Source organism: Oncorhynchus kisutch, linkage group LG12, assembly GCF_002021735.2.
Source record: "Oncorhynchus kisutch isolate 150728-3 linkage group LG12, Okis_V2, whole genome shotgun sequence".
NCBI classification, from domain to species: domain Eukaryota; kingdom Metazoa; phylum Chordata; class Actinopteri; order Salmoniformes; family Salmonidae; genus Oncorhynchus; species Oncorhynchus kisutch.
In genome coordinates this window covers 23,076,300-23,101,475 of record NC_034185.2, presented here as the reverse complement: position 1 = coordinate 23,101,475, position 25,176 = coordinate 23,076,300, and the positions used below count along the sequence as shown (strand labels likewise).

Here is a 25,176-nt window from a genome sequence, read left to right as displayed (position 1 = left end):
GAAGCCTGCTTCCTCTAGGCCTCTAGTAAATCTGCCTGTGTTCACCATTAGACTTAGTGCAGCTTTATGGCTGAACAGGAAGCCTGCTTCCTCTAGGCCTCTAGTAAATCTGCCTGTGTTCACCATTAGACTTAGTGCAGCTTTATGGCTGAACAAGAAGCCTGCTTCCTCTAGGCCTCTAGTAAATCTGCCTGTGTTCACCATTAGACTTAGTGCAGCTTTATGGCTGAACAAGAAGCCTGCTTCCTCTAGGCCTCTAGTAAATCTGCCTGTGTTCACCATTAGACTTAGTGCAGCTTTATGGCTGAACAGGAAGCCTGCTTCCTCTAGGCCTCTAGTAAATCTGCCTGTGTTCACCATTAAACTTAGTGCAGCTTTATGGCTGAACAGGAAGCCTGCTTCCTCTAGGCCTCTAGTAAATCTGCCTGTGTTCACCATTAAACTTAGTGCAGCTTTATGGCTGAACAGGAAGCCTGCTTCCTCTAGGCCTCTAGTAAATCTGCCTGTGTTCACCATTAGACTTAGTGCAGCTTTATGGCTGAACAAGAAGCCTGCTTCCTCTAGGCCTCTAGTAAATCTGCCTGTGTTCACCATTAGACTTAGTGCAGCTTTATGGCTGAACAAGAAGCCTGCTTCCTCTAGGCCTCTAGTAAATCTGCCTGTGTTCACCATTAGACTTAGTGCAGCTTTATGGCTGAACAAGAAGCCTGCTTCCTCTAGGCCTCTAGTAAATCTGCCTGTGTTCACCATTAGACTTAGTGCAGCTTTATGGCTGAACAAGAAGCCTGCTTCCTCTAGGCCTCTAGTAAATCTGCCTGTGTTCACCATTAGACTTAGTGCAGCTTTATGGCTGAACAAGAAGCCTGCTTCCTCTAGGCCTCTAGTAAATCTGCCTGTGTTCACCATTAGACTTAGTGCAGCTTTATGGCTGAACAAGAAGCCTGCTTCCTCTAGGCCTCTAGTAAATCTGCCTGTGTTCACCATTATACTTAGTGCAGCTTTATGGCTGAACAAGAAGCCTGCTTCCTCTAGGCCTCTAGTAAATCTGCCTGTGTTCACCATTAGACTTAGTGCAGCTTTATGGCTGAACAAGAAGCCTGCTTCCTCTAGGCCTCTAGTAAATCTGCCTGTGTTCACCATTAGACTTAGTCAAAGTGCACTTCTCAAACCATGGGTTTAGGTTGCCTGTTAAATGCCATCTTGATGGGGTGTTTTATCTGACCCTCTGTTGTTAACCGTATAGATCAATATTGTTCGTCTACATTTTATGAGGTGTCTGGACAGGCCCATGGTCTCTACTCCAGCTTCCACAATCTCCTCATGGTCATTCCGGAAGCTTTGAGCTCCACCTTCAAGTTGAACCAGAGGCCAACTAAACTTCTGCAATACATCTCTACGCCCCTCTCTTCCCCCTCTTACTCTAAGATAAGATCATTTAGGTGCAGTTTTGGGAAGTTCAGTGTGAAACTCAGAGGATGCTGAAGGCTGGTAGTAGTGTCTTTCTACACAGTAAGTGTTCCTTAGTCAGCAGTTCTATTATGTTCAGTGTGTTCGTGTCCACCCTGTCAGTGCAACAGTGGTGTTGTGTTGCCCAACAATGTTCTCATACACAGTTGAATACATCTCAGTGAGAGAGTTATGAATGTATCTAAAGTGTAAGATTGAATCCCAACCTTTACAGTAGAAGTGAGTTTCAAAAATATTGAATCTAATGCATGTTGTGAGTTTAGGTGAAGTGTACTGGCTTGGAGGTGTTGTCAGTCACGTTAGACTGCATGAGTTCATACCTCAGGCATCCAGCTCTTCTGACAGGAGTTATCTATCAGTCAGTGTTCTCCATTCAGCTCCCCTCTCTGTTCCTGCAGCACCATTGCAAAAACAAGCCTGTGAAATATCTCCAGTCTGTTTGTGTAACAGTGTGCAGCCTTCCAGAGGCACGCAGGCAACCTTTCACTGCTGCTCATTCCTATGGAACCCGCAGATCTAGTACCACAGGTTTCAGGGGCACGTTGGAGTACATTAGGAACCTGAAATGTTTTTTTAACAGATAGGGATGGCCTGAGAGGGAATAGGAGAGGAATCTAGCAAGCCAGTTAGATTAGGAGCATGGTTTTCCAAACTCGTTCCTGGGGCCTCTCCTGTGTGCAAGTGTTTTTGCCCTAACACTACACAACGTATTCATATAATCAACTCATCAAGCTCTGATTATTTCAATAAGCTTTGTAGTGCTAAAGAAACAACAAAAATACAGTTTTAGAGTAATTTAGTTATGTAGGCCTATGTGGTAAAAAAAGATTTAAAGACAATTTTCCCAAGCAGTTGAGAAATGATAATACAAAACGTAGAACAGACTTACCATAAAAGATGCTCCAACTGAAAAGACAAACCCTGAGGAATAACTCCAAACAGCCACGAGGAATAAGCTGAGGACAAAAACCAAACAGACTCTGTTAAATCCACTCACAACAAACAAAGACCACTTCATGTGAATACCCAGACATGTGCATTTGGCACAAAGCAACTGTCAGCTGTTCAGACTGCCAAAACCTGCTGAGATAAACTACCACTATGGCTAAGAAGTCCTTAATTAGCAGTATGTGCACTGTGGAATTATGCAATATATTCTACATTTCAATAAGGAATGCATATTATTCAGTTGTTTTACCTCTCCTACTTTTAATAAGTATAGCTCATTTTATTGTAAAAGTATTCTAGGTCAAACTGAAATTCTCCAAAGTACAGCACCTTTTATCAAATCTGTATTATTATGAGCGCATACATTTCACTTGACATTATTACTGTGCCAAGATTATTGTGGCAAGAACATATTCAATCCTTTGAACAGGGAGATCAGAAGAGCCTCAGACACACACCTTGGACACAGAGGACAAATTAGAAATACAATATACTCCTGAAAATTTTTGTAAAAGCAAAGGCATACCAGAGGGATGACATCATGTGGTGGTTGGGTTAGGTAATGTATGTGCTAGTGTTGTGAGACAGTCTGGCAGATGGCTAATCAATATGTCTTCCTTATTGATGAGGCTGCTGTTTCATCTGCAGGAAGTTAGTATCCATTAACTCCTCATCTTACCTCCTTTTGTCACCCACCTCCATTAATATCAACATCACACCATCTCACTGGGGACTGTCTGGCTGACATTGAGCAGTCTGACCTTCACCAACTGGAACAAAAGAGATGCTTCAGCATGTTTGGATGATAGAATTGTAATGTGTAAAACACATCTTGATATGTTACCTTTATGCTTGTGGCTGATCCTATTTTTTTTTATTGCAGAATGCGTCAGCCTCTCTGGTTTGAATTTGAAAAGTAAAACTGTTGTTCCTAAGGAGATTTGATTGATTTGTTTCCACCTTCTTAAATGTTACACTGAACAAAAATATAAACACAACATGTAAAGTCCCATGTTTCATGAGCTGAAATAAAAGATCCCAGAAATTGTCCATAAGCACAAAAAGCTTATTTCACTAAAATGTTGTTCACAAATTTGTTTACATCCCTTTTAGTGAGCATTTCTGCTTTACCAAGATAACCCATCCACCTGACATGTGTGGCATATCAAGAAGCTGATTAAACAGCATGATCATTACAGAGGTGCACCTTGTGCTGGGGACAATAAAAGGCCACTAAAATATGTAATTTTGTCACACAATGCCACCTATGTCTCAAGTTTTGAGGGAGCGTACAATTGGCATGCTGACTGCAGGAATGTCCAACAGAGCTGTTGCCAGAGAATTGAATGTTAATTTCTCTACCATAAGCCACCTCCAACCTGGTTTTGAGAATTTGGCAGTACGTCCAACCGGCTTCACAACCGCAGACGAGGACCTCCACATCAGTTTTATTTTACCTTTATTTAACCAGGCAAGTCAGTTAAGAACAAATTCTTATTTTCAATGACAGCCTAGGAACAGTGGGTTAACTGCCTGTTCAGGGGCAGAACGACAGATTTGTACCTTGTCAGCTCGGGGGTTTGAACTTTCAACCTTCCGGTTACTAGTCCAACGCTCTAACCACTAGGCTACCCTGCCGCCCAGTCTTCGTTAATTGTGGGATCCTTTGAGACGAGCCACCCAGACAGCTGATGAAACTAAGGAGTATTTCTGACTGTAATAAAGCCATTTTGTGGGGAAAAACTCATTCTGATTGGCTGCGCCCCTGCCAAGTCATGTGAAATCCATAGATTAGGGCCTAATGTATTTATTTAAATTGACTGATTTCCTTATATGAACTGTAACTCAGTAAAATCATTGAAATTGTTGCATTTATATTATTGTTCAGTATAATTCTACAAGTAGTGGGGTTGATATTGTTAGTGGCCTTGCCTGACCAAGCCAACACATCTTCCAGACTTCCTCTGATCCCATTAGCTATTGCTGAGTAGTCATGGATCCCCCTGGTACTGCTGCTCATTCCGTGCACCAGCTCCGGAGGTCTACGTCACCGGCTTTCTAGGCATCACTGAACTGGATTCATTACCACCAACCCGACTGTTTTGTCTCATTACTCACACCTGGTTCCCATTCCCTGTGCCCTCTGTTCCCATGTCCGTTGGTCTTGTGAGTTGTGCTTTGTTGTTTCGGCTTTCGTGCACTTGTTATTTCGGGTCTCATCCTGTGGAGTGTTATTATGGGTCTTGTCCCATGTATTCTTTAGAGGTTTAAACCTCGCTCTTTTGTTTGGGTTACATCCCTGTGTATTTTATATGTGTTTGTTTTGGGCTTCGTCCCCATGTCATGTTGTATTTTGGGTGGAGTAATAAAACCCCCTATTACGTATTCCTGCGCCTGTCTCTGATCCTTATACAACGTGACAAGGAGCTTTCATGCAGCTTCCTTATGGAATGCCATCCACACAGTCATGACAACAGCCATACTCCCTTTGGTGTGGTGCTTTCTGGCATTGGCTCAGAGGATGAAAACATTATATACCACATCATAATACACAGCCTTAGGCAAATGTAGGGCCCAGTCAATCATCACCCACATTGATTTGTGCCTCTGATTTTTTAAACTTTGAATGAACATAACGTTTGCCTACAGCAACATTGCGTGTTTTCACAGAGCGTGTAATATTGCCCATTCCATGATGAAAATGTGCCCTTTGACTAACAGCATTTTTTCAGATATTGTGACACAAGACCATAGGCTTTGTAAAAGCAGAAACAGATTTACAAGATTGTTTCTATGACATAATGTGTGTTCAATATCCAACAGCATGACATCAAGTCGATAGTGAAATTCATTATCAAACACTGATCTGCAAATTTATACCAATTATTGACAATACAACAACAAACACACATGCACACACACGGTGAGAAGTCACAAATAATATTCATTACATTACATCATTTCACTGTTACATTTTAGTTTTTTTCCCCGACTCCTCATCCCAGTCTACACTCAGATCATCTTCATCAAAGTTGGAGGAGCTGAACATAGACAGGCCAGAGAAGAGGCCTTTAGAGCCCAGCTCAAAACACTTTCTCTTTTTAGGGTTGACAGCAGAATCTATAGCAGGGTTTAGGCCCTTACTGTTAAATGTCTGGAAGTCTTTGTCTCCACTAACTCTTGCCTCAGTCCTATCCTCTGTAGAGGCTTTAGCTTGCACCCCTGTCCTCTGCTGTATGCTGGTGATAGCTTGTGTCCATGTGTCCTGCTGCCCTGCTTTAAGCTCTATGGAAGAGGTAACCTGAGCACCTGATGTAAGAGTTATTAGGTTTGTAACTTCCTTGTCCTTTGTAGTTGTGAAGGAGAACCTGGAGAGTTTGGCCAGGGTAGAGGCCGCCACATTGAGCTTTGGGTGGTCTGGCTGTAGTGATGGATGGTCTGTGGAGGTTGTGAATGCAGTTCTGTTCTCACCTGGAGCAATTCTGCTCAGCAACTGCTGGCGTTTCTGCTCTGTCCCATGATCCCCACGATCACCTCCCTCCGCCGTGGGACCACTGACCTCTGGGTTCAGGTCACGTGACACCTCAATGGGAAACTCTTTCTCCTTAGACTGAACCCTCAGCGTCTTGGCAGAACTGCTGCCCTCTGCTGTCTTGTCTTTGTAACACTGTTTCTCATTCTTTTTCTTTTCTGTTTTCTCTTTCTCTCTAGCTGAAGAAACTGTGTTATGGTTCTCTCTGTTATGCGTCTTTGCTTTGCTAGGTGGACCTCTATTCTCTGTGTGAAAGTCTGAGCTGTCAGTATCTGGACAGAGAGGTTCCGTGTGGGTCATCTTCCCTCTGGGTTTAAATGTGAACCCTGTGAACTTAGAGTGCAGTTCTTCTCCCCCTGCCCCCACAGTACCAGAGAGCTCCTGGTCTCCAGACGGGAGGTTACAAGGGACATTGTTCTTTTTTGAGTTGCGTTTCTTCCCTGCTACAGGTGTGCTGTGGGAGGGCAGGGAGTCTGTGGAGAAGGCCTGCTCCACATCTAGATGGTCTATGAGGTCTCTGCTGGTGCTGATGTTGCCTCCTCCCACAGCTTTGTCTCCCTGAAGGGGAACATGAGTCATCGCTCTGAGCCGTTTGTCTCGCAGTTTCTTGGACACCTTCTGTACCACAGAACAGGATCCGTCTTCTGCTGCTGCTGACGCTGTGCTTTTACTGCTCTCCTTACAGCTCTCTACCACCTCCTCCTCCGCAGTTATACTGGATGTCTTATCGCACACAGGCGCTCTCCCACTCTCCTTGTGTGCAGCACCGCTGTTGCCCAGCAACGACACAGCGGGGTGTTTTGGCAGGGTTCGGGCCTGCTTTGAGAAGGAGTTGTGGTTGTGTTGTGTGGATGTTGTGATGGGTGAAGTGATGATCGGCGAGTTGGCATGTCCTCCCCCCACTGGGCCAGCCAGTGAGTGGAACCAGTCCAGTCCACTCTCTGAGTCTGTGGTGATGTCAGAGTGCCCTGGACCGCTTGTCTGGAATGTAGAACTCTTGTGATGATAACTGCTGCTCAGATCACTGTGCTGCTTTGCAGGCAGAGGAGAACCTTTTTCTGTTCCTTTAGGGGAGCCTGACCCATTATTCTGCAGTCTAAAGAAAACACAATGATTCATACATAAAGGGGGTTGTACTCAGTATTTTCACTGGGCTAGGGTTTAGAGGTAATATGTTGGAGGGGGAGTTGTTATAAGTGAGATTTATTCTGATGGTGTAGAAGAGTATAAGTTAGAGAATGCATTATTTATAAGCAATATTTACTTTTTGTCCTGTTCTACAAAGTTGAATCTTCACAAAGCTTGTTTTTTAAGTTTTCACAAGTATAATGTCTCACCTTGAGAGCCTGTCCATCTCCTTGTAGAGGAGGTGAGGCATCTGGAGGCCCTCCAGAACAATTTGACACTGTGTCTGGTACTGCTGACTGGGGTTGTCAGGGAATGACGTGTGAAGAGCATTCACATCTCCCAGGAGAGCGCCCCCCTGAGGCACACACACACTGCACTGAAACTTCACCTTAAATGTTGTATTATGTCATGTGTTTCAAGTCATGCTGAAGGCATTACAGTTTACATTCAATGTAACTGTAAAATGTAACATGTTATAAATTGGGTAGTTTGGGTGTTGGATTCTGATTGGCTGAAAAAGCATTTCAGCTGTGTATGTGTGTGTGTGTATGAGACAATATAACATGGTTATGATGCAAAAATACTTGTTTACTGTTCTATTTATGTTGGTAACCTGCTTATTATATCAATAAGGAACCTCAGATGTTTGTGTTATATGTCAAATATACCACGGCTAAGGGCTGTATCCAGGTACTCAGCCTCATGTCGTGCATAAGAACAGCCCGTAGTCGTGATATATTGGCCATTATAAACTGGGTGGTTCGAGCCCTGAATAGTGTTTGGCTGAAAGCCGTGGTATATCAGACCGTATGCCATGGGTATGACAAAACATTTATGTTTACTCTTCTAATTACGCTGGTAACCAGTTTATTATAATAGCAATAAGGCATCTTGGGGGTTTGTGGAATATATACCACATCCCCTTGGGCCTTATTGCTTAAATATACCACATCCCCTTGGGCCTTATTGCTTATTTCATGTTAGAATGTAACAAAGTGTAGCTTCCTACCTGCATAGAGCACTCCATGACAGAGACAACAACAACAGCATCCTCCACAGTGACAGTGTCTCGAAACATCAACCTGGCGTGTGCTGCCAGGATCAAGACAAAGATCATGAGCTTCATGACCACATCATATCAACAACAACTATAGCATAAAGCATTCACATAATAAATATGAGTTTGAACACTTTCAGTAACTCCTAAACCAAACCCAAAGGAATTCAGAAGGAAAGACAGTAAAATGCTGTCCCACCCTCAGCAAGGCGGCTGAGGCTCTCCAGCATGCGGATAGTGGTGCGGGCTGCGTTCCTGCTGTCGCTCTGCCTCTGCAGCTGGTAGTAGCGGGACAGGATGGAGTTGGCCTCCTCAGACACGTGCGGCTGCAGCACCTTGATCAGGCAGAAGTAGGCCTTCATCTTCTCCATGCTCCACAAAGAATCCTCCGACTGGCAGGGAGCTCCTGAAGGGCAGATGAAGGTATTTGGTATTTTATTAGGATCCCAATTAGCGGTTGCGATAGTAGCAGCTACTCTTCCTGGGGTCCACAGAAAACATTCAATAATACAGAACATTAATAGACAAGAACGACTCAAGGACAGAATTACATACATTTAAAACATCACAAATCAGTACATACACACAATGTCTAAGTCAAACAGGGGAGGTGTTGTGAGGTGTTGCTTTATCCGTTTTTTAAAACCAGGTTTGCTGTTCACTTGATCAATCTTTGATGGAAGGGAGTTCCATGCAATCATGGCTCTATAAATACTGTTAGTTTTCTTGAATTTGTTCTGTATTTGGGTACTGTGAAAAGACCCCTGGTGTCATGTCTGCTGGGGTAAGTTTGTGTGTCAGTGGTGTGTGTAAGTTGACAATGCAAACCATTTGGAATTTACAACACATCAATGTTTCTTATAAAAACAAGAAGTGATGCAGTCAGTCTCTTCTCTACTTTTAGCCAAGAGAGACTGGCATGCATATTGATATTAGCCTTCTGATTAAAGTAATGAGCAAGATGCGGGGTTGTATTTATTATTTACCAGACAGAAGAAAACTAACTGAAACAGGATGGGACTACCTAAACTTGTCCAATAAGATTAGTTTTTTGTTGCAAAATGTTTTGTCATAATGAATAGGACCCAGGCTTCCGTAACCACAACTCCCTGAGTGATCGTCTTGATAACGACCTAGAACACTAATTGGGGCGATGCCAGAGAGACTTTAGATCATTGGAATTTTCATTCAACATAGCTCTCTTCCTTATGCAAATACTGTGGGAATTATATTATGCAAATGATCAAATGCTGTTTTCTGGGGAGAGAGATTGTCTTTTCTAATGAAGAGCCCAGAGGAGGTCTCAACTCTAATTTGCAGTGTAGCTTAACTCAGCAATATGATATCCCACTGATTCCTCAGATGACCTATGTAATTGGTGGATATCTCAGGCACTAAGCACAGGATTATTCCACTCCACTTCTAGAGGCCTGTTTCTTTAATGACTGTTCTGTACTTCAACTGATCATACACTGCTCAAAAAAATAAAGGGAACACTAAAATAACACATCCTAGATCTGAATGAATGAAATATTATTTTTAAATACTTTTTTCTTTACATAGTTGAATGTGCTGACAACAAAATCACACAAAAATGATCAATGGAAATCAAATTTATCAACCCATGGAGGTCTGGATTTGGAGTCACACTCAAAATGAAAGTGGAAAACCACAATACAGGCTGATCCAACTTTGATGTAATGTCCTTAAAACAAATCAAAATGAGGCTCAGTAGTGTGTGTCGCCTCCACGTGCCTGTATGACCTCCCTCTCCTGAGGGATCTCCTCCCAGACCTGGACTAAAGCATCCGCCAACTCCTGGACAGTCTGTGGTGGATGGAGCGAGACATGATGTCCCAGATGTGCTCAATTGGATTCAGGTCTGGGGAACGGGCGGGCCAGTCCATAGCATCAATGCCTTCCTCTTGCAGGAACTGCTGACACACTCCAGCAACATGAGGTCTAGCATTGTCTTGCATTAGGAGGAACCCAGGGCCAACCGCACCAGCATATGGTCTCACAAGGGGTCTGAGGATTTCATCTCGGTACCTAATGGCAGTCAGGCTACCTCTGGCAAGCACATGGAGGGCTGTGCGGCCCCCCAAAGAAATGCCACCCCACACCATGACTGACCCACCGCCAAACCGGTCATGCTGGAGGATGTTGCAGGCAGCAGAATGTTCTCCACGACGTCTCCAGACTCTGTCACATGTGCTCAGTGTGAACCTGCTTTCATCTGTGAAGAGCACAGGGTGCCAGTGGCGAATTTGCCAATCTTGGTGTTCTCTGGCAAATGCCAAACGTCCTGCACGGTGTTGGGCTGTAAGCACAACCCTCACCTGTGGACATCAGGCCCTCATACCACCCTCATGGAGTCTGTTTCTGACCGTTTGAGCAGACACATGCACATTTGTGGCCTGTTGGAGGTCATTTTGCAGGGCTCTGGCAGTGCTCCTCCTTGCACAAAGGCGGAGGTAGCGGTCCTGCTGCTGGGTTGTTGCCCTCTTACGGCCTCCTCCACGTCTCCTGATGTACTGGCATGTCTCCTGGTAGCGCCTCCATGCTCTGGACACTGACAGACACAGCAAACCTTCTTGCCACAGCTCGCATTGATGTGCCATCCTGGATGAGCTGCACTACCTGAGCCACTTGTGTGGGTTGTAGACTCCGTCTCATGCTACCACTAGAGTGAAAGCACCGCCAGCATTCAAAAGTGACCAAAACATCAGCCAGGAAGCATAGGAACTGAGAAGTGGTCTGTGGTCACCACCTGCAGAACAACTCCTTTATTGGGGGTGTCTTGCTAATTGCCTATAATTTCCACCTGTTGTCTATTCCATTTGCACAACAGCATGTGAAATGTATTGTCAATCAGTGTTGCTTCCTAAGTGGACAGTTTGATTTCACAGAAGTGTGATTGACTTGGAGTTACATTGTGTTTAAGTGTTCCCTTTATTTTTTTGAGCAGTGTATATATAATATGCCATTTAGCAGATGCTTTTATCCATAGCGACATACAGATTCATTCATGTCATTAATTGACCAGAGTCGTTTCTCCAGGGTCTGGACCAGTTTCTATCATTATGAAGCCAAAACGCAGTGTGGTCTAAAAACTGGTAGATGTGAACACACTAGCTCTTCAGAGCCTGTTCTCTCTCTCTCTATAAGGACTCTGTATAAACACCTTTGTTGTGCAGTATGAAGGAGGAGATGATGCGGTCCCACTCAGGGTTCTTGGTGTCCAGTAGGACCAGGACCAGGTCAAAGCGGCTGAGCAGGGGGCTGGCCAGGGCCACGTTGACCGACACAGGCACGTTTGGGTCGTACTGGCCCTTAGGGTTGGTGGCAGCCAAGATGGTGGTCCTGGTGTTCAGTTTACACACCATGCTGGGTGGGACAGAGGGAAATAGACCCCACAAAGTCAATGGAGGAAATAGAAAGATGCTTTATGCCTGTCAGTCATTATGACCCTGTTTCAGTCCATAACAGAAGTGAGTGCAAGATAAGATTTTTCCTTACCCTGCCTTGGCCACACTGATGGTTTGCTGCTCCATGGCTTCGTGGATGCTGGTGCGGTCGTGCTCTTTGATGCTGTTGAACTCGTCGATACAACACAGGCCTCCGTCAGACAGCACCAATGCTCCTGCCTCTAGATGCCACTCTCCGGAGTCCTTCACTGCTGCCACCGTCAACCCTGACACACAACACATATTCCTTTTTTGACTAACATAAGTGGTTATTTCAGTGATTCCTTTAAGCAAAGTGAACTGTTTCAGATGAACCAGCAGAGGGTAGACAGACCTGCGGTAGTGGAGCCGATCCCAGCAGTGAGGACTGACCGGGGAGTGATCTTAGCAGCGTACTTCAGAAACTGAGACTTCCCTGTGCCTGGGTCTCCCACCAGCAGAAGATGAGACTCGCCTAAACCAGAAACGTATTACAAATCTAGAATCAGATATTAACATCGACACCAATAGAGTTGCAGTTTGTGAGGCATGTAAGAGAAATTGGTCCACATTTTGAACAAGGATACATACCTCTTACTTTCGTTCCAGAAGGATCTATTCTTTGCACCCCACCTGCTAACACCATGGCAACAGCTAACTTAACTACATACATTCCAAACACTTGTGGGCAAAGGCTCATGAGAATCTGGTTCCTGCCTTCAGAGAGAACATGGAAGAACGCCAATCAAATTCCATTCACATTTCATATCCATCTCATCTCATATAGTATTTATCATGTAATAATGATTATTAAAAATATATTAAAAAGTAGTATCTAAATCTGTATGGCAACAGTTTTAATTATGGGGATTGGGGAAGTATTACAGTGGCGTTATTATGTACCAGTTATAGGGTCATGTTTGTAATTGTCCCAGAACTCCTCAAACTCCTGCTGCATGTCCTCTAGGACCAGAGCTGCCATGGTCTGCTCATTGTTCACTTCAATGAAATTGGCTTTCAACACCAAATCCAATTCACAGCGTGCGTCCTCGTACAGGGGCTTCCATCGCTGACGAACTACTCCATACACTGTAACATCATCACCTGAAAAAATGTCATCACAAATGGTGATATCCTAGAAATTCAGTCCCAACATTCAATGTGATGACACTAATCCCTTAAAAACATGCATGTTCATCTACTGCGGCTTCATCTTGGGTAAAAGACAATCATATGGTATTGTGATGTTATCACACACAACATGACACCACAATGTAACATCCGTACATCATACAGTATTATGACATCATTGATAATACATCACAATGTGGAATTCCAAAACTCAGTGATGTCACAATCTACCTAACACAATGATATCGCCCTCTGCAAAACAAATTCCCATAATACAGTATGACAATATCCTTTATGTAACAATCCCACTGTGATGTAATTTCCAATACAAATGTCAACTGTGATATCATAGTGACAAATGACATCATAGTGACCAATGTTACCTGATTTACAGCTGTCTACCAGATCATCCTCCAAAATGACCACCATGGAGCGAGGAATACTGCCCACAGACAACCTCTGGGCCTGAGCACACAGAACAGCAGGGAAAGAGGGGCGCAGTTTGATCAAATATAGGCTTACAATTTGTGTTTGCAGATGTTATTCAACAGGGTTAAACAATGTGTAGACTGTAATTAAAAGAAACAGTACTAGAGCCCCTTAGCCTCAAGTCACCTGCTCCTGGATCTTAATTTCCTGGTAGTCCCTACATGCTGCCGGGGTGGAGCTGGCTGACAGGCAGGTGAACTTGTTGGAGTTACAGAGGTCCTGGTTGGGGCAGCTGGTAGGGGGAATGAAGCTATAGTACTGCTCAAAGTCAGCCTGCAGGGAGAACACGTGACGGCACTTGGAGCACATGTAGTCCCTCTCGTACTCCAGAACCTTGGCCACACTGGTGCGGATGACCGTGCCCGTGACGGACAGGAAGTGACCAGCGTCCCGAGACTTGGGGATGTTCTCCCTGGTGAGCTCAGGACACACAGGAAGACCTGAGGCGTGATGACATACAGCAATGCAGAGGGAGGTTAGGTTTATGGACATCAAACAGACCAAGGAGCACTGGACTAGACATCAAAACAATGATCAGAACTGACAACACGCTGTACCATCTTTCCTGGAACTCAAACAAAGTTCAACATTCCTTGTCATGCTCAATATTAACCACCAGATGGGGCTCTCTACCCACTATTGTATTGAAGAGCTGTATCGCATGCATGTGTAGCCCATTACATAGCCTTACTGTACATCTGTCAAGTAGCCAACAGTATTTTATTGGATAAAAGTACCTAACACAGAGAACTCTAAGAGGGCACGACAAAACCTATTCCCCCTCAGGAGACAGAAGATTTGGCCTGGGTCCTCAAATCCTCAATAAGTTCAGCAGCTACACCATTGAGAGCATTCAGACTGGTTGCATCACCACCTAGTCTGGCAACTGCTCGGTCTTCGACCGCAAGGTGCTACAGAGGGTAGTGCGTATGGCCCAGTGCATCACTGTGGGGCCAAGCTTCCTGCCATCCAGGATCTCTATACCAGGCGGTGTCAGAGGAAAGCCCTACAAATTGCCAAAGACTCCAGCCACCCTAGTCATAGACTGTTCTCTCTGCTACCGCATGGCAAGCGGTAGCATGGCACCAAGTCTGTCCAAAAGGCTTCTTAACAGCTTCTACCCCCAAGCCATGAGACTCCTGAACAGCTAATCAAATGGCTACCCAGACTATTTGCATTGACCCCCCCCCCCCCCCCCCCCCCCATTTTTGTATTTTTTTTTCTCCCACTGCTGCTACTCACTGTTTATTATCTATGCATAGTCACTTAACCTCTACCTACATATTACCTCAATTATCTCAACAGGTTAGTACCTCCGCACATTGACTCGGTACTGGTACCCCCTGTATATAGCCTCGTTATTGTTATTTTATTGTTGCGGTTTTATTTTTTACTTATCTCTTATTTTTCTAAAAACTGCATTGTTGGTTAAGGGCTTGTAAGTAAGCATTTCACAGTAAGGTCTCCACCTTTTGTATTTGGCGCATGTGACAAATAACATTTGATACGATTTATGGGAGAAGCCTTCTTTGGTAAAAGGTAGCTTTAGGCCTAAGCAGTGACCACTGAGAATCCATAGCAGACTTGTGAAGTCTTTTTCCCTGATAAATCTGTGGACTCGCAGACACTGTCAGTATAAAATGTAATCCCATGCACTGATAGAATATAAAAGGAAAATAGGCGTTTATAGATAAAATGCAATACTCCAGCCCACCAATGTTATCATGGATTAATAGGTGCTCCCGAGTGGTGCAGCAGTCTAAGGCACTGCATCTCAGCGCAAAAGGCATCATGACAATCCCTGGTTCGAATCCAAGCTGTATCACATATGCCATGATTGGGAGTCCCATAGGGCGACACACAATTGGCCCAGCGTCATCCAGGTTTGGCCAATGTAGGCCGTCATTGTAAATAAGAATGTGTTCTTAATGGACTTCCCTAGTTACACATGATTTTTTATTTTTTTAAATAGAACATACACGACATGGCCAAAAGTATGTGGACATCTTGGTGTCCAGTAGGACCAGATGCTCGTCGAACAATAGGCCTGGCTTGCAGTCGGCGTTCAAATTCATCCCAAAGGTGTTAGATCGGGTTGAGGTCAGGGCTTTGTGCAGGCCAGTCAAGTTGTTCCACACCGATCTCAACAAACCATTTCCTCGCTTTGTGCACAAGGGCATTGTCATGCTGAAACAGGAAAGGGCCTTCCCCAAACTGTTGCCAAGTTGGAAGCACAGAGTCGTCTAGAATGTTATTGTATTCTGTAGCGTTAAGATTTCCCTTCATTGGAACTAAGGGGCCTAGACCGAACCATGAAAAACAGCCCTAGACCATTATTCCTCCTCCACCCAACTTGACAGTTGGCACAATGCATTGGGGCAGGTAGCGTTCCAGAGAACATGTTTCCACTGCTCCAGAGTCCAATGGCGGCGAGCTTTACACCACTCCTGCAGACGCTTGGTATTGTGAATGTTGACCTTAGGCTTGTGTGCAGCTGCTCAGCCATGGAAACCCATTTCATGAAGCCTACGACGAACAGTTATTGTGCTGACGTTGCTTCCAGAGGCAGATTGGAACTCGGTAGTGAGTGTTTCAACTGAGGACATATGATTTATACACGCCATGCGATTCAGCACTTGGCGGTCCCGTTCTGTGAGCTTGTGTGGCCTACCACTTCGCGGCTGAGCCGTTGTTGCTCCTAGACGTTGCCACTTCACAATAACAGCACTTACAATTGACCGGGGCAGCTCTAGCATGGTAAAAATTTGACGAACTGACTTGTTGAAAAGGTGGCATCCTATGACGGTGCTACATTGAAAGTCATTGAGCTCTTTAGTAAGGCCATTTTAGTGCCAATGGAGATTGCATGTCTGTGTGCTTGATTTTATACACCTGTCAGCAATGGGTGTGGCTAAAATAAACATGAACACACACAGCTGCATCACCAATAGCCCTGCTGCTATTTGCTATGCCTTCTACAGTCACGCCATGTAACCAACCAAGGAACAGCATACGAGTCGAGCACATCATCTGGCTATTTATAACACTGCTCTCTGTACTGGTGAGACCCCAGACTGCAGTACGCAATGGCTAAAGTAATTAGATGTGAAGGTTGAGCTACTTTGCAAGGCTGGCAGACAGACAAGGTCAATCATTACAGATTATTCCCATCTGACTATATGTCTGTGCTCTTTTTTTATCATCTGCATATTAAAATCAAATCAGGCCAATCCATGTCAACCCGCTCCAGGTGTTAAACTAATGGTGTCGGTAAAACTGTGGCAGCCTGGCAGATGTCGGAACCCATAGTGCGGCTGAGTTTTGGCAGCCTTTACACAGAAAGACCAATTATGATCTTTAGCCCAATTATTGGCAAAAGAACTGATCTGATTGGTTAAAATACCAATCAGTCCAACAAAAAAAATCAGAATCGGGCTGTCTGTGTAAACGCAGCCTTATTGCTCGAGACAGTGTACATAAGAAATTAGAGGTCGACCGATTATGATTTCTCAACGCCGATACCGATACTTGGAGGACCAAAAATGCTGATACCGATTAATCGGCTGATTTATTTATTTGTAATAATGACAATTACAACAATACTGAATGAACACTTCTTTTAACTTAATATAACACATAAATAAAATCAATTTATCCTCAAATAAATAATGAAACATGTTCAATTTGGTTTAAATAACGCAAAAACAAAGTGTTGGAGAAGAAAGTAATATGTGCCAATATGCAATATGTGACAATATGTAACATGTGCCATGTTAAAAAAGCTAACGTTTAAGTTCCTTGCTCAGAACATGAGAACATATGAAAGTTGGTGGTTCCTTTTAACATGAGACTTCAATATTCCAAGGTAAGAGGTTTTAGGTTGTAGTTATTATAAGACTATTTCTCTCTATACCATTTGTATTTCATTAACCTTTGACTATTGGATGTTCTTATAGGCACCATAGTATTGCCAGTGTAACAGTATAGCTTTCGTCCCTCTCCTCGCCCCTACCTGGGCTCGAACCAGGAACACATCAACAACAGCCACACTCGAAGCAGCGTTACCCATCGCCCCACAAAAGTCGCGGCCCTTGCAGCGCAAGGGGAATAACTACTCCAAATCTAAAAGCAAGTGACGTTTGAAACGGTATTAGCGCACACCCAGCTAACTAGCTAGCCATTTCACATTGGTTACACCAGCCATTAGGCTGATAGGCTTGAAATCATAAACAGGTAACCATGTGTCATCTCAGGAAGTCAATACTGGGCCTGCTGAGAGTGATATCTGGAATGGCTTGTTGTTGTTGTTGTTACATCACGCTGAGTCTCCTGTTTCAGTCTCTTACTGCCTACTGTTCTCCTGCACTTCAGGCAGACATTCATCCCAAGTCAACAACAAGACAGATACCTACACGGAGACAAGATGTTCATAATGTTCTCATTAAATCCTGCTGGCCAGTGATGGGTATACTGTACTTCCTATTGTGATTATTATCATTATCAAGCTGCATCAAAAGGATGCTAATGTTTTCCACTGGACAAGTGATTCAGCTATCTATGATGAGGAACTCTAATGGTGTCTGTTTCGATTTAAATGACTCTTCTGTTGCAGAGAGCAGACTGATGAGGTGAGCCTCCAGCAGAACAAGTGAAATGAACAAAAAAATTAACACTTCGGCCAAACCCCTCCAGACACTGCTTTAAATGGAGCTTTTCAAGCATTGCAATTAGACAGGGAGGACAACCACCCACTAACTCACAAATATACAGTACCTGTCAAAAGTTTGGACACACGAAATTCAAGGATTTTTCTATTTTTGACTATTTTTGACTATTTTCGACATCAAAACTATGAAATAACACATGGTATCATGTAGTAACTAAAAAAGTGTTAAACAAATCAACATATATTTCACATTTGCGATTCTTCAAAGTAGCCAACCTTTGCCTTGATGACAAACCAGCTTCACCTGGAATGCTTTTCCAACAGTCTTGAAGGAGTTCCCACATATACTCAGCACTTGGTGGCTGCTTTTCCTTCACTCTGCGGTCCATCACAATTGGGTTGAGGTCAGGTGATTGTAGAGAACAGGTCATCTGATGCCCCACTCCACCACTCTCCTTCTTGGTCAAACAGCCCTTACACAGCCTGGAGGTGTGTTGGGCCACTGTCCTGATGAAAAACAAATGATAGTCCCACTAAGCGCAAACCAGGTGGGATGGCTGCTGGTTAAGTGTGCCTTGAATTCTAAATAAATCACAGACAGTGTCACCAGCAAAGCACCCCCACACTATCACACTTCACAGTGGGAACCACACATGCAGAGATCATCCGTTCACCTACTCTGCGTCTCACAAAGAGACAGCGGTTGGAACCAAAAATCTCCAATTTGGACTCATTAGACCAAAGGAGAGATTTCCACCGGTCTAATGTCCATTGCTCGTGTTTCTTGGCCAAAGCAAGTCTCTACTTCTTATTGGTGTCCTTTAGAAGTGGTTTCCGTTGCAGCCATTTGACCATGAAGGCCTGATTCAGGCAGTCTCCTCTGAACAGTTGATGTTGAGATGTGTCTGTTACTTGAACTCCATGAAGCATTTATTTTGGCTGCAATTTCTGAGGCTGGTAAGTCTAATGAACTTATCCTCTGCAGCAAAGGTAACTCTGGGTCTTCCTTTACTGTGGCGATCCTCATGAGAGCCAGTTTCATCATAGCGCTTGATGGTTTGTGCGACTGCACTTGGAGGAACTTACAAAGTTCTTGAAATCTTCCGGGACGGACTGTCTGACCTTCATGTCTTAAAGTAATAATGGACTTTCGTTTCTCTTTGCTTATTTGAGCTGTTCTTGCCATAATATGAACTTGGTCTTTTGCCAAATAAATAAATACATACCTTGTAGGGGTGGTATACACAACTGATTGGCTCAAACGCATTAAGGAAATAAATTCCACAAATTAACAAGGCACACCTGTTAATTGTTTGGGAGAATGCAAAGAGTGGGCAAAGCTGTCATCAAGGCAAAGGCTGGCTACTTTGAAGAATCTCACGGCCTGTTCACCTCGCCAACTTCCAGAATGCGAGATCAGAATAGGTGCATCAAAGCTGGAACTGAGAGACTGAAAAACAGCTTCTATATTAAGGTCATCAGACTGTTAAATAGCTATCACTAACCGACTTCCACCCAGTTACGCATCCCTGCACCATAGAGGCTGCTACCCTATAGACATGGAATCACTGGCCACTTTAATAATGGAACTCTAGTCACTTTAATCATGTGTATATACTGCTTTACTCATCTCATATGCATATACTGTATTCTATTCTACTGTTTTTTTAATTCAATACCACTTCGACATTGTTCAATCTAATATTTATATATTTCTTAATTCCATTCTTCTTGCTCTGTTAGATACTACTGCACTGTTGGAGCTAGGAACACAAGCATTTCGCTACACCCACAATAACATCTGCTAAATATGTGTATGTGACCAATACAATTTGATTTGAAATATAAAATATATTTTGATTTGTTAAACACTTTTTTGGTTACTGCATGATTCCATGTGTTATTTCATAGTTTTGATGTATTCACTATTATTCTACAATGTAGTAAAATATAGTAAAAATAAAGGAAAACCCTTGAATGAGTAGGTGTCCAAACTTTTGACTGGTACTGTAGATCTCAGATGTACCATAAAGCTACATCAGCAGAGGGCCATAACTAGGTACGAGGACAATTCATTCATAGAAGGGAGCAGAAAGAGCTCTCTAGTCTCTCATATTATTGACCTCTCTATGCACTTGTCTTCATGTAAATAAAGAGATTGGATAACTAATTAGAAATAATTATAGCAATAACTCCAATTTGATCTATGATAGGCTAAGTGGAACAAATTTACAACATACTGCTTATCTTTTCAGATCTATATAAGTGCCTAGGAGGTTATTTGTGTCGATTTGGAAGTGGGTAAGAGACTCTTACCTGTGATTCGGGCATGCAGGTGGTGTTTGACCTTGTACCACCTTTGCTGTGTAGAGTTCTCTAACACTGTCTTAGCAGCTCGGTGAAGGGTGTTGTCAAAGATGTTGATGACTTCGCTGGGGTAGGCGTTGAAGTAGTCGCCCACCTCCATGTTGGCTTCAAACAGTGTCATGGCGTTGATAACCACCGGGTAGTGGGCATCCTCATCAGGCTCCTGAAGGATCTGCAGGATGTCACTCCTATGGTGCTCTGTCACATACGCCTCAAACACCTGCCCTATCAGAGCTACCTGCTCTGGGCTTATCAACATCCTGGATCTGGAGGGGTGAATATGGTTTAGCTCATCTATAGTGTCAGGCTTGTAAACTGAAGGTGACATGTTCTGGTTAGTGTTTATTGGCTTATTTCACTGTAGAGCCTCTAGTCCTGCTCACTATACCTTATCCAACCTATTAGTTCCACCACCCACACATGCAATGACATCTCCTGGTTTCAATGATGTTTCTAGAGACAATATCTCTCTCTTCATCACTCAATACCTAGGTTTACCTCCACTGTATTCACATCCTACCATACATTTGTCTGTACATTATACCTTGATGCTATTTTATCGCCCCCAGAAACCTCCTTTTACTCTATGTTCCAGACGTTCTAGACGACCAATTCTCATAGCTTTTAGCCGTACCCTTATTCTACTCATCCTATGTTCCTCTGGCGATGTAGAGGTGAATCCAGGCCCTGCAGTGCCTAGCTCCACTCCTATTCCCCAGGCGCTCTCTTTTGACGACTTCTGTAACCGTAATAGCCTTGGTTTCATGCATGTTAACATTAGAAGCCTCCTCCCTAAGTTTGTTCTATTCACTGCTTTAGCACACTCTGCCAACCCGGATGTTCTAGCTGTGTCTGAATCCTGGCTTAGGAAGACCACCAAAAATTCAGAAATTTTAATTCCAAAATACAACATTTTCAGACAAGATAGAACTGCCAAAGGGGGCGGTGTTGCAATCTACTGCAAAGACAGCTTGCAGAGTTCTGTCCTACTATCCAGGTCTGTACCCAAACAATTTGAACTTCTACTTTTAAAAATCCACCTCTCTAAAAACAAGTCTCTCACCGTTGCCGCCTGCTATAGACCACCCTCTGCCCCCAGCTGTGCTCTGGACACCATATGTGAACTGATTGCCCCCCATCTATCTTCAGAGTTCGTGCTGCTAGGCGACCTAAACTGGAACATGCTTAACACCCCAGCCATCCTTACAATCTAAACTTGATGCCCTCAATCTCACACAAATTATCAATGAACCTACCAGGTACCTCCCCAAAGCCTTAAACATGGGCACCCTCATAGATATCATCCTAACCAACTTCCCCTCTAAATACACCTCTGCTGTCTTCAACCAAGATCTCAGCGATCACTGCCTCATGGCCTGCATCTGTAATGGGTCAGCGGTCAAACGACCTCCACTCATCACTGTAAAACGCTCCCTGAAACACTTCTGCGAGCAGGCCTTTCTAATCGACCTGGCCGGGGTATCCTGGAAGGATATTGATCTCATCCCGTCAGTAGAGGATGCCTGGATATTTTTTTTAAATGCCTTCCTAACCATCTTAAATAAACATGCCCCATTCAAGAAAAAAGCAGCTGCGGTCATCCCCCTCTTCAAAGGGGGGGACACTCTTGACCCAAACTGCTACAGACCTATATCTATCCTACCGTGCCTTTCTAAGGTCTTCGAAAGCCAAGTCAACAGATTACCGACCATTTCGAATCTCACCATACCTTCTCTGCTATGCAATCTGGTTTCAGAGCTGGTCATGGGTGCACCTCAGCCACGCTCAAGGTCCTAAACGATATCTTAACCGCCATCGATAAGAAACATTACTGTGCAGCCGTATTCATTGATCTGGCCAAGGCTTTCGACTCTGTCAATCACCACATCCTCATCGGCAGACTCGACAGCCTTGGTTTCTCAAATGATTGCCTCGCCTGGTTCACCAACTACTTCTCTGATAGAGTTCAGTGTGTCAAATCGGAGGGTCTGCTGTCCGGACCTCTGGCAGTCTCTATGGGGGTGCCACAGGGTTCAATTCTTGGACCGACTCTCTTCTCTGTATACATCAATGAGGTCGCTCTTGCTGCTGGTGAGTCCCTGATCCACCTCTACGCAGACGACACCATTCTGTATACTTCCGGCCCTTCTTTGGACACTGTGTTAACAACCCTCCAGGCAAGCTTCAATGCCATACAACTCTCCTTCCGTGGCCTCCAATTGCTCTTAAATACAAGTAAAACTAAATGCATGCTCTTCAACCGATCGCTACCTGCACCTACCCGCCTGTCCAACATCACTACTCTGGACGGCTCTGACTTAGAATACGTGGACAACTACAAATACTTAGGTGTCTGGTTAGACTGTAAACTCTCCTTCCAGACCCATATCAAACATCTCCAATCCAAAGTTAAATCTAGAATTGGCTTCCTATTTCGCAACAAAGCATCCTTCACTCATGCTGCCAAACATACCCTTGTAAAACTGACCATCCTACCAATCCTCGACTTTGGCGATGTCATTTACAAAATAGCCTCCAATACCCTACTCAACAAATTGGATGCAGTCTATCACAGTGCAATCCGTTTTATCACCAAAGCCCCATATACTACCCACCATTGCGACCTGTACGCTCTCGTTGGCTGGCCCTCGCTTCATACTCGTCGCCAAACCCACTGGCTCCATGTCATCTACAAGACCCTGCTAGGTAAAGTCCCCCCTTATCTCAGCTCGCTGGTCACCATAGCATCTCCCACCTGTAGCACACGCTCCAGCAGGTATATCTCTCTAGTCACCCCCAAAACCAATTCTTTCTTTGGCCGCCTCTCCTTCCAGTTCTCTGCTGCCAATGACTGGAACGAACTACAAAAATCTCTGAAACTGGAAACACTTATCTCCCTCACTAGCTTTAAGCACCAACTGTCAGAGCAGCTCACAGATTACTGCACCTGTACATAGCCCACCTATAATTTAGCCCAAACAACTACCTCTTTCCCAACTGTATTTAATTTTTATTTATTTATTTATTTTGCTCCTTTGCACCCCATTATTTTTTATTTCTACTTTGCACATTCTTCCATTGCAAAACTACCATTCCAGTATTTTACTTGCTATATTGTATTTACTTTGCCATCATGGCCTTTTTGCCTTTACCTCCCTTCTCACCTCATTTGCTCACATTGTATATAGACTTGTTTATACTGCATTATTGACTGTATGTTTGTTTTTACTCCATGTGTAACTCTGTGTCGTTTTATCTGTCGAACTGCTTTGCTTTATCTTGGCCAGGTCGCAATTGTAAATGAGAACTTGTTCTCAACTTGCCTACCTGGTTAAGTAAAGGTAAAATAAATAAAATAAATAAATAATTTAGCCCAAACAACTACCTCTTTCCCAACTGTATTTAATTTTTATTTATTTATTTTGCTCCTTTGCACCCCATTATTTTTATTTCTACTTTGCACATTCTTCCATTGCAAAACTACCATTCCAGTGTTTTACTTGCTATATTGTATTTACTTTGCCACCATGGCCTTTTTTGCCTTTACCTCTCTTCTCACCTCATTTGCTCACATTGTATATAGACTTGTTTATACTGTATTATTGACTGTATGTTTGTTTTACTCCATGTGTAACTCTGTGTCGTTGTATCTGTCGAACTGCTTTGCTTTATCTTGGCCAGGTCGCAATTGTAAATGAGAACTTGTTCTCAACTTGCCTACCTGGTTAAATAAAGGTAAAATAAAAATAAATAAATAAATAAATAAAAATAGTAGTGGTGCATCAGAGATTGAAAAACAAAGAATGGCAATTTAGTTGCAGGGGTAAAGTGGTGCTGACACAATTTTTGATAACTCGGTCTGGTGAAGTTAGAGCGTCAGACCAGAAAGATTGCTGGATCGAATCGCTGAGCTGACAATGTAAAAATCTGTCGTTCTGCCCCTGAGCAAGGGGGTTACCCTGTTTCCCTGGCACCGAATACGTGGATGTCACTAAGGCTGCCCCCCGCACCTCTCAGATTCAGAGGGGTAGGGTTAAATGCGGAAGACACATTTCAGTTGAATGCATTTCCTTTATTAATAGTAGCTGCGGTCCACGCGTATGTATCGGATCTGTACTAAGACAAAGATTTACGAGATACATTCGCTTCATATCAGACGCACGCATATGGACAAGACCTAGTGTGGCCTATTTTGGAGAAACACCTAGCATTTATGGAAAAATGTTTGTCAACACTAACAACAGTCACTAAACAAAGTTGGAAAATAATTGCTCTATGCCATAACGCGATGTCACAGATCTGGTTGTTTGGCTAAAGTCAACTAGCTAACAGGGAGGCACGTTTGACAACAGCTAAACATGATTCCAAAATCTAAATGTAATCTTCAACGTGTAATATGTATTAGCAAAAAATATAACTTTATACATACCCTATTTTATTGAGTGTTTGAGTTTCTCTACAGCTAGCGATATCAACAAAAGTCGCACGGACACACTAAGCACTTTTGGTACTTCCCGCTGGATTAATACACTACTTCCACAGGGGGTGTTCAAACTATAATATTAAATAAACATCATAGCAATGTCTTAAAATAGTCACCATGAATTAAATACAATGCATTAAATAAAATGAACAATAATAGAATGGAAAACACGTGGGTGTCTTTCACAAAATGTGAAAAGGCTTTTATGGAAGGAACCCCCTATCTTCTCTCACTTGGTAGTGTCTCGCAAAATAAAGTGCGCAGCCGCAAGGTCTTTAGATTCACATGCCAGAGTAGGGAATGTCTCGAAGGGACGCAGCTAACGTCAAAACTTGCATATTGCAGTCGCGTCGGAGAATTTAGCATTTTAGATGGTATAACCTTAACCGAATTCTCATAATCTGCTACGCAAATTCCAGTGAGAAAGTCACTTCTGACATTAGCATATATATATATATATAT

The 25,176-nt window shown here is 43.5% G+C and overlaps 1 protein-coding gene across 1 annotated transcript; it reads right to left on the bottom strand.

Annotated features, from left to right (window-relative positions):
* Positions 1-5,257: 5,257 nt before the first annotated feature.
* On the bottom strand, positions 5,258-24,891 carry mcm9 (minichromosome maintenance 9 homologous recombination repair factor). Its single transcript, XM_020496493.2, has 13 exons — positions 24,661-24,891; positions 20,181-20,497; positions 13,325-13,638; positions 13,093-13,174; positions 12,482-12,682; positions 12,170-12,295; positions 11,934-12,053; positions 11,652-11,826; positions 11,317-11,519; positions 8,332-8,538; positions 8,085-8,167; positions 7,285-7,430; positions 5,258-7,043 (listed from the first exon to the last, which is right to left on the bottom strand). Exons 2-13 carry the CDS (start codon positions 20,488-20,490, stop codon positions 5,384-5,386), a joined length of 3,627 nt encoding a protein of 1,208 aa, XP_020352082.1. The 5' UTR covers positions 20,491-20,497; positions 24,661-24,891; the 3' UTR covers positions 5,258-5,383.
* Positions 24,892-25,176: the final 285 nt, after the last annotated feature.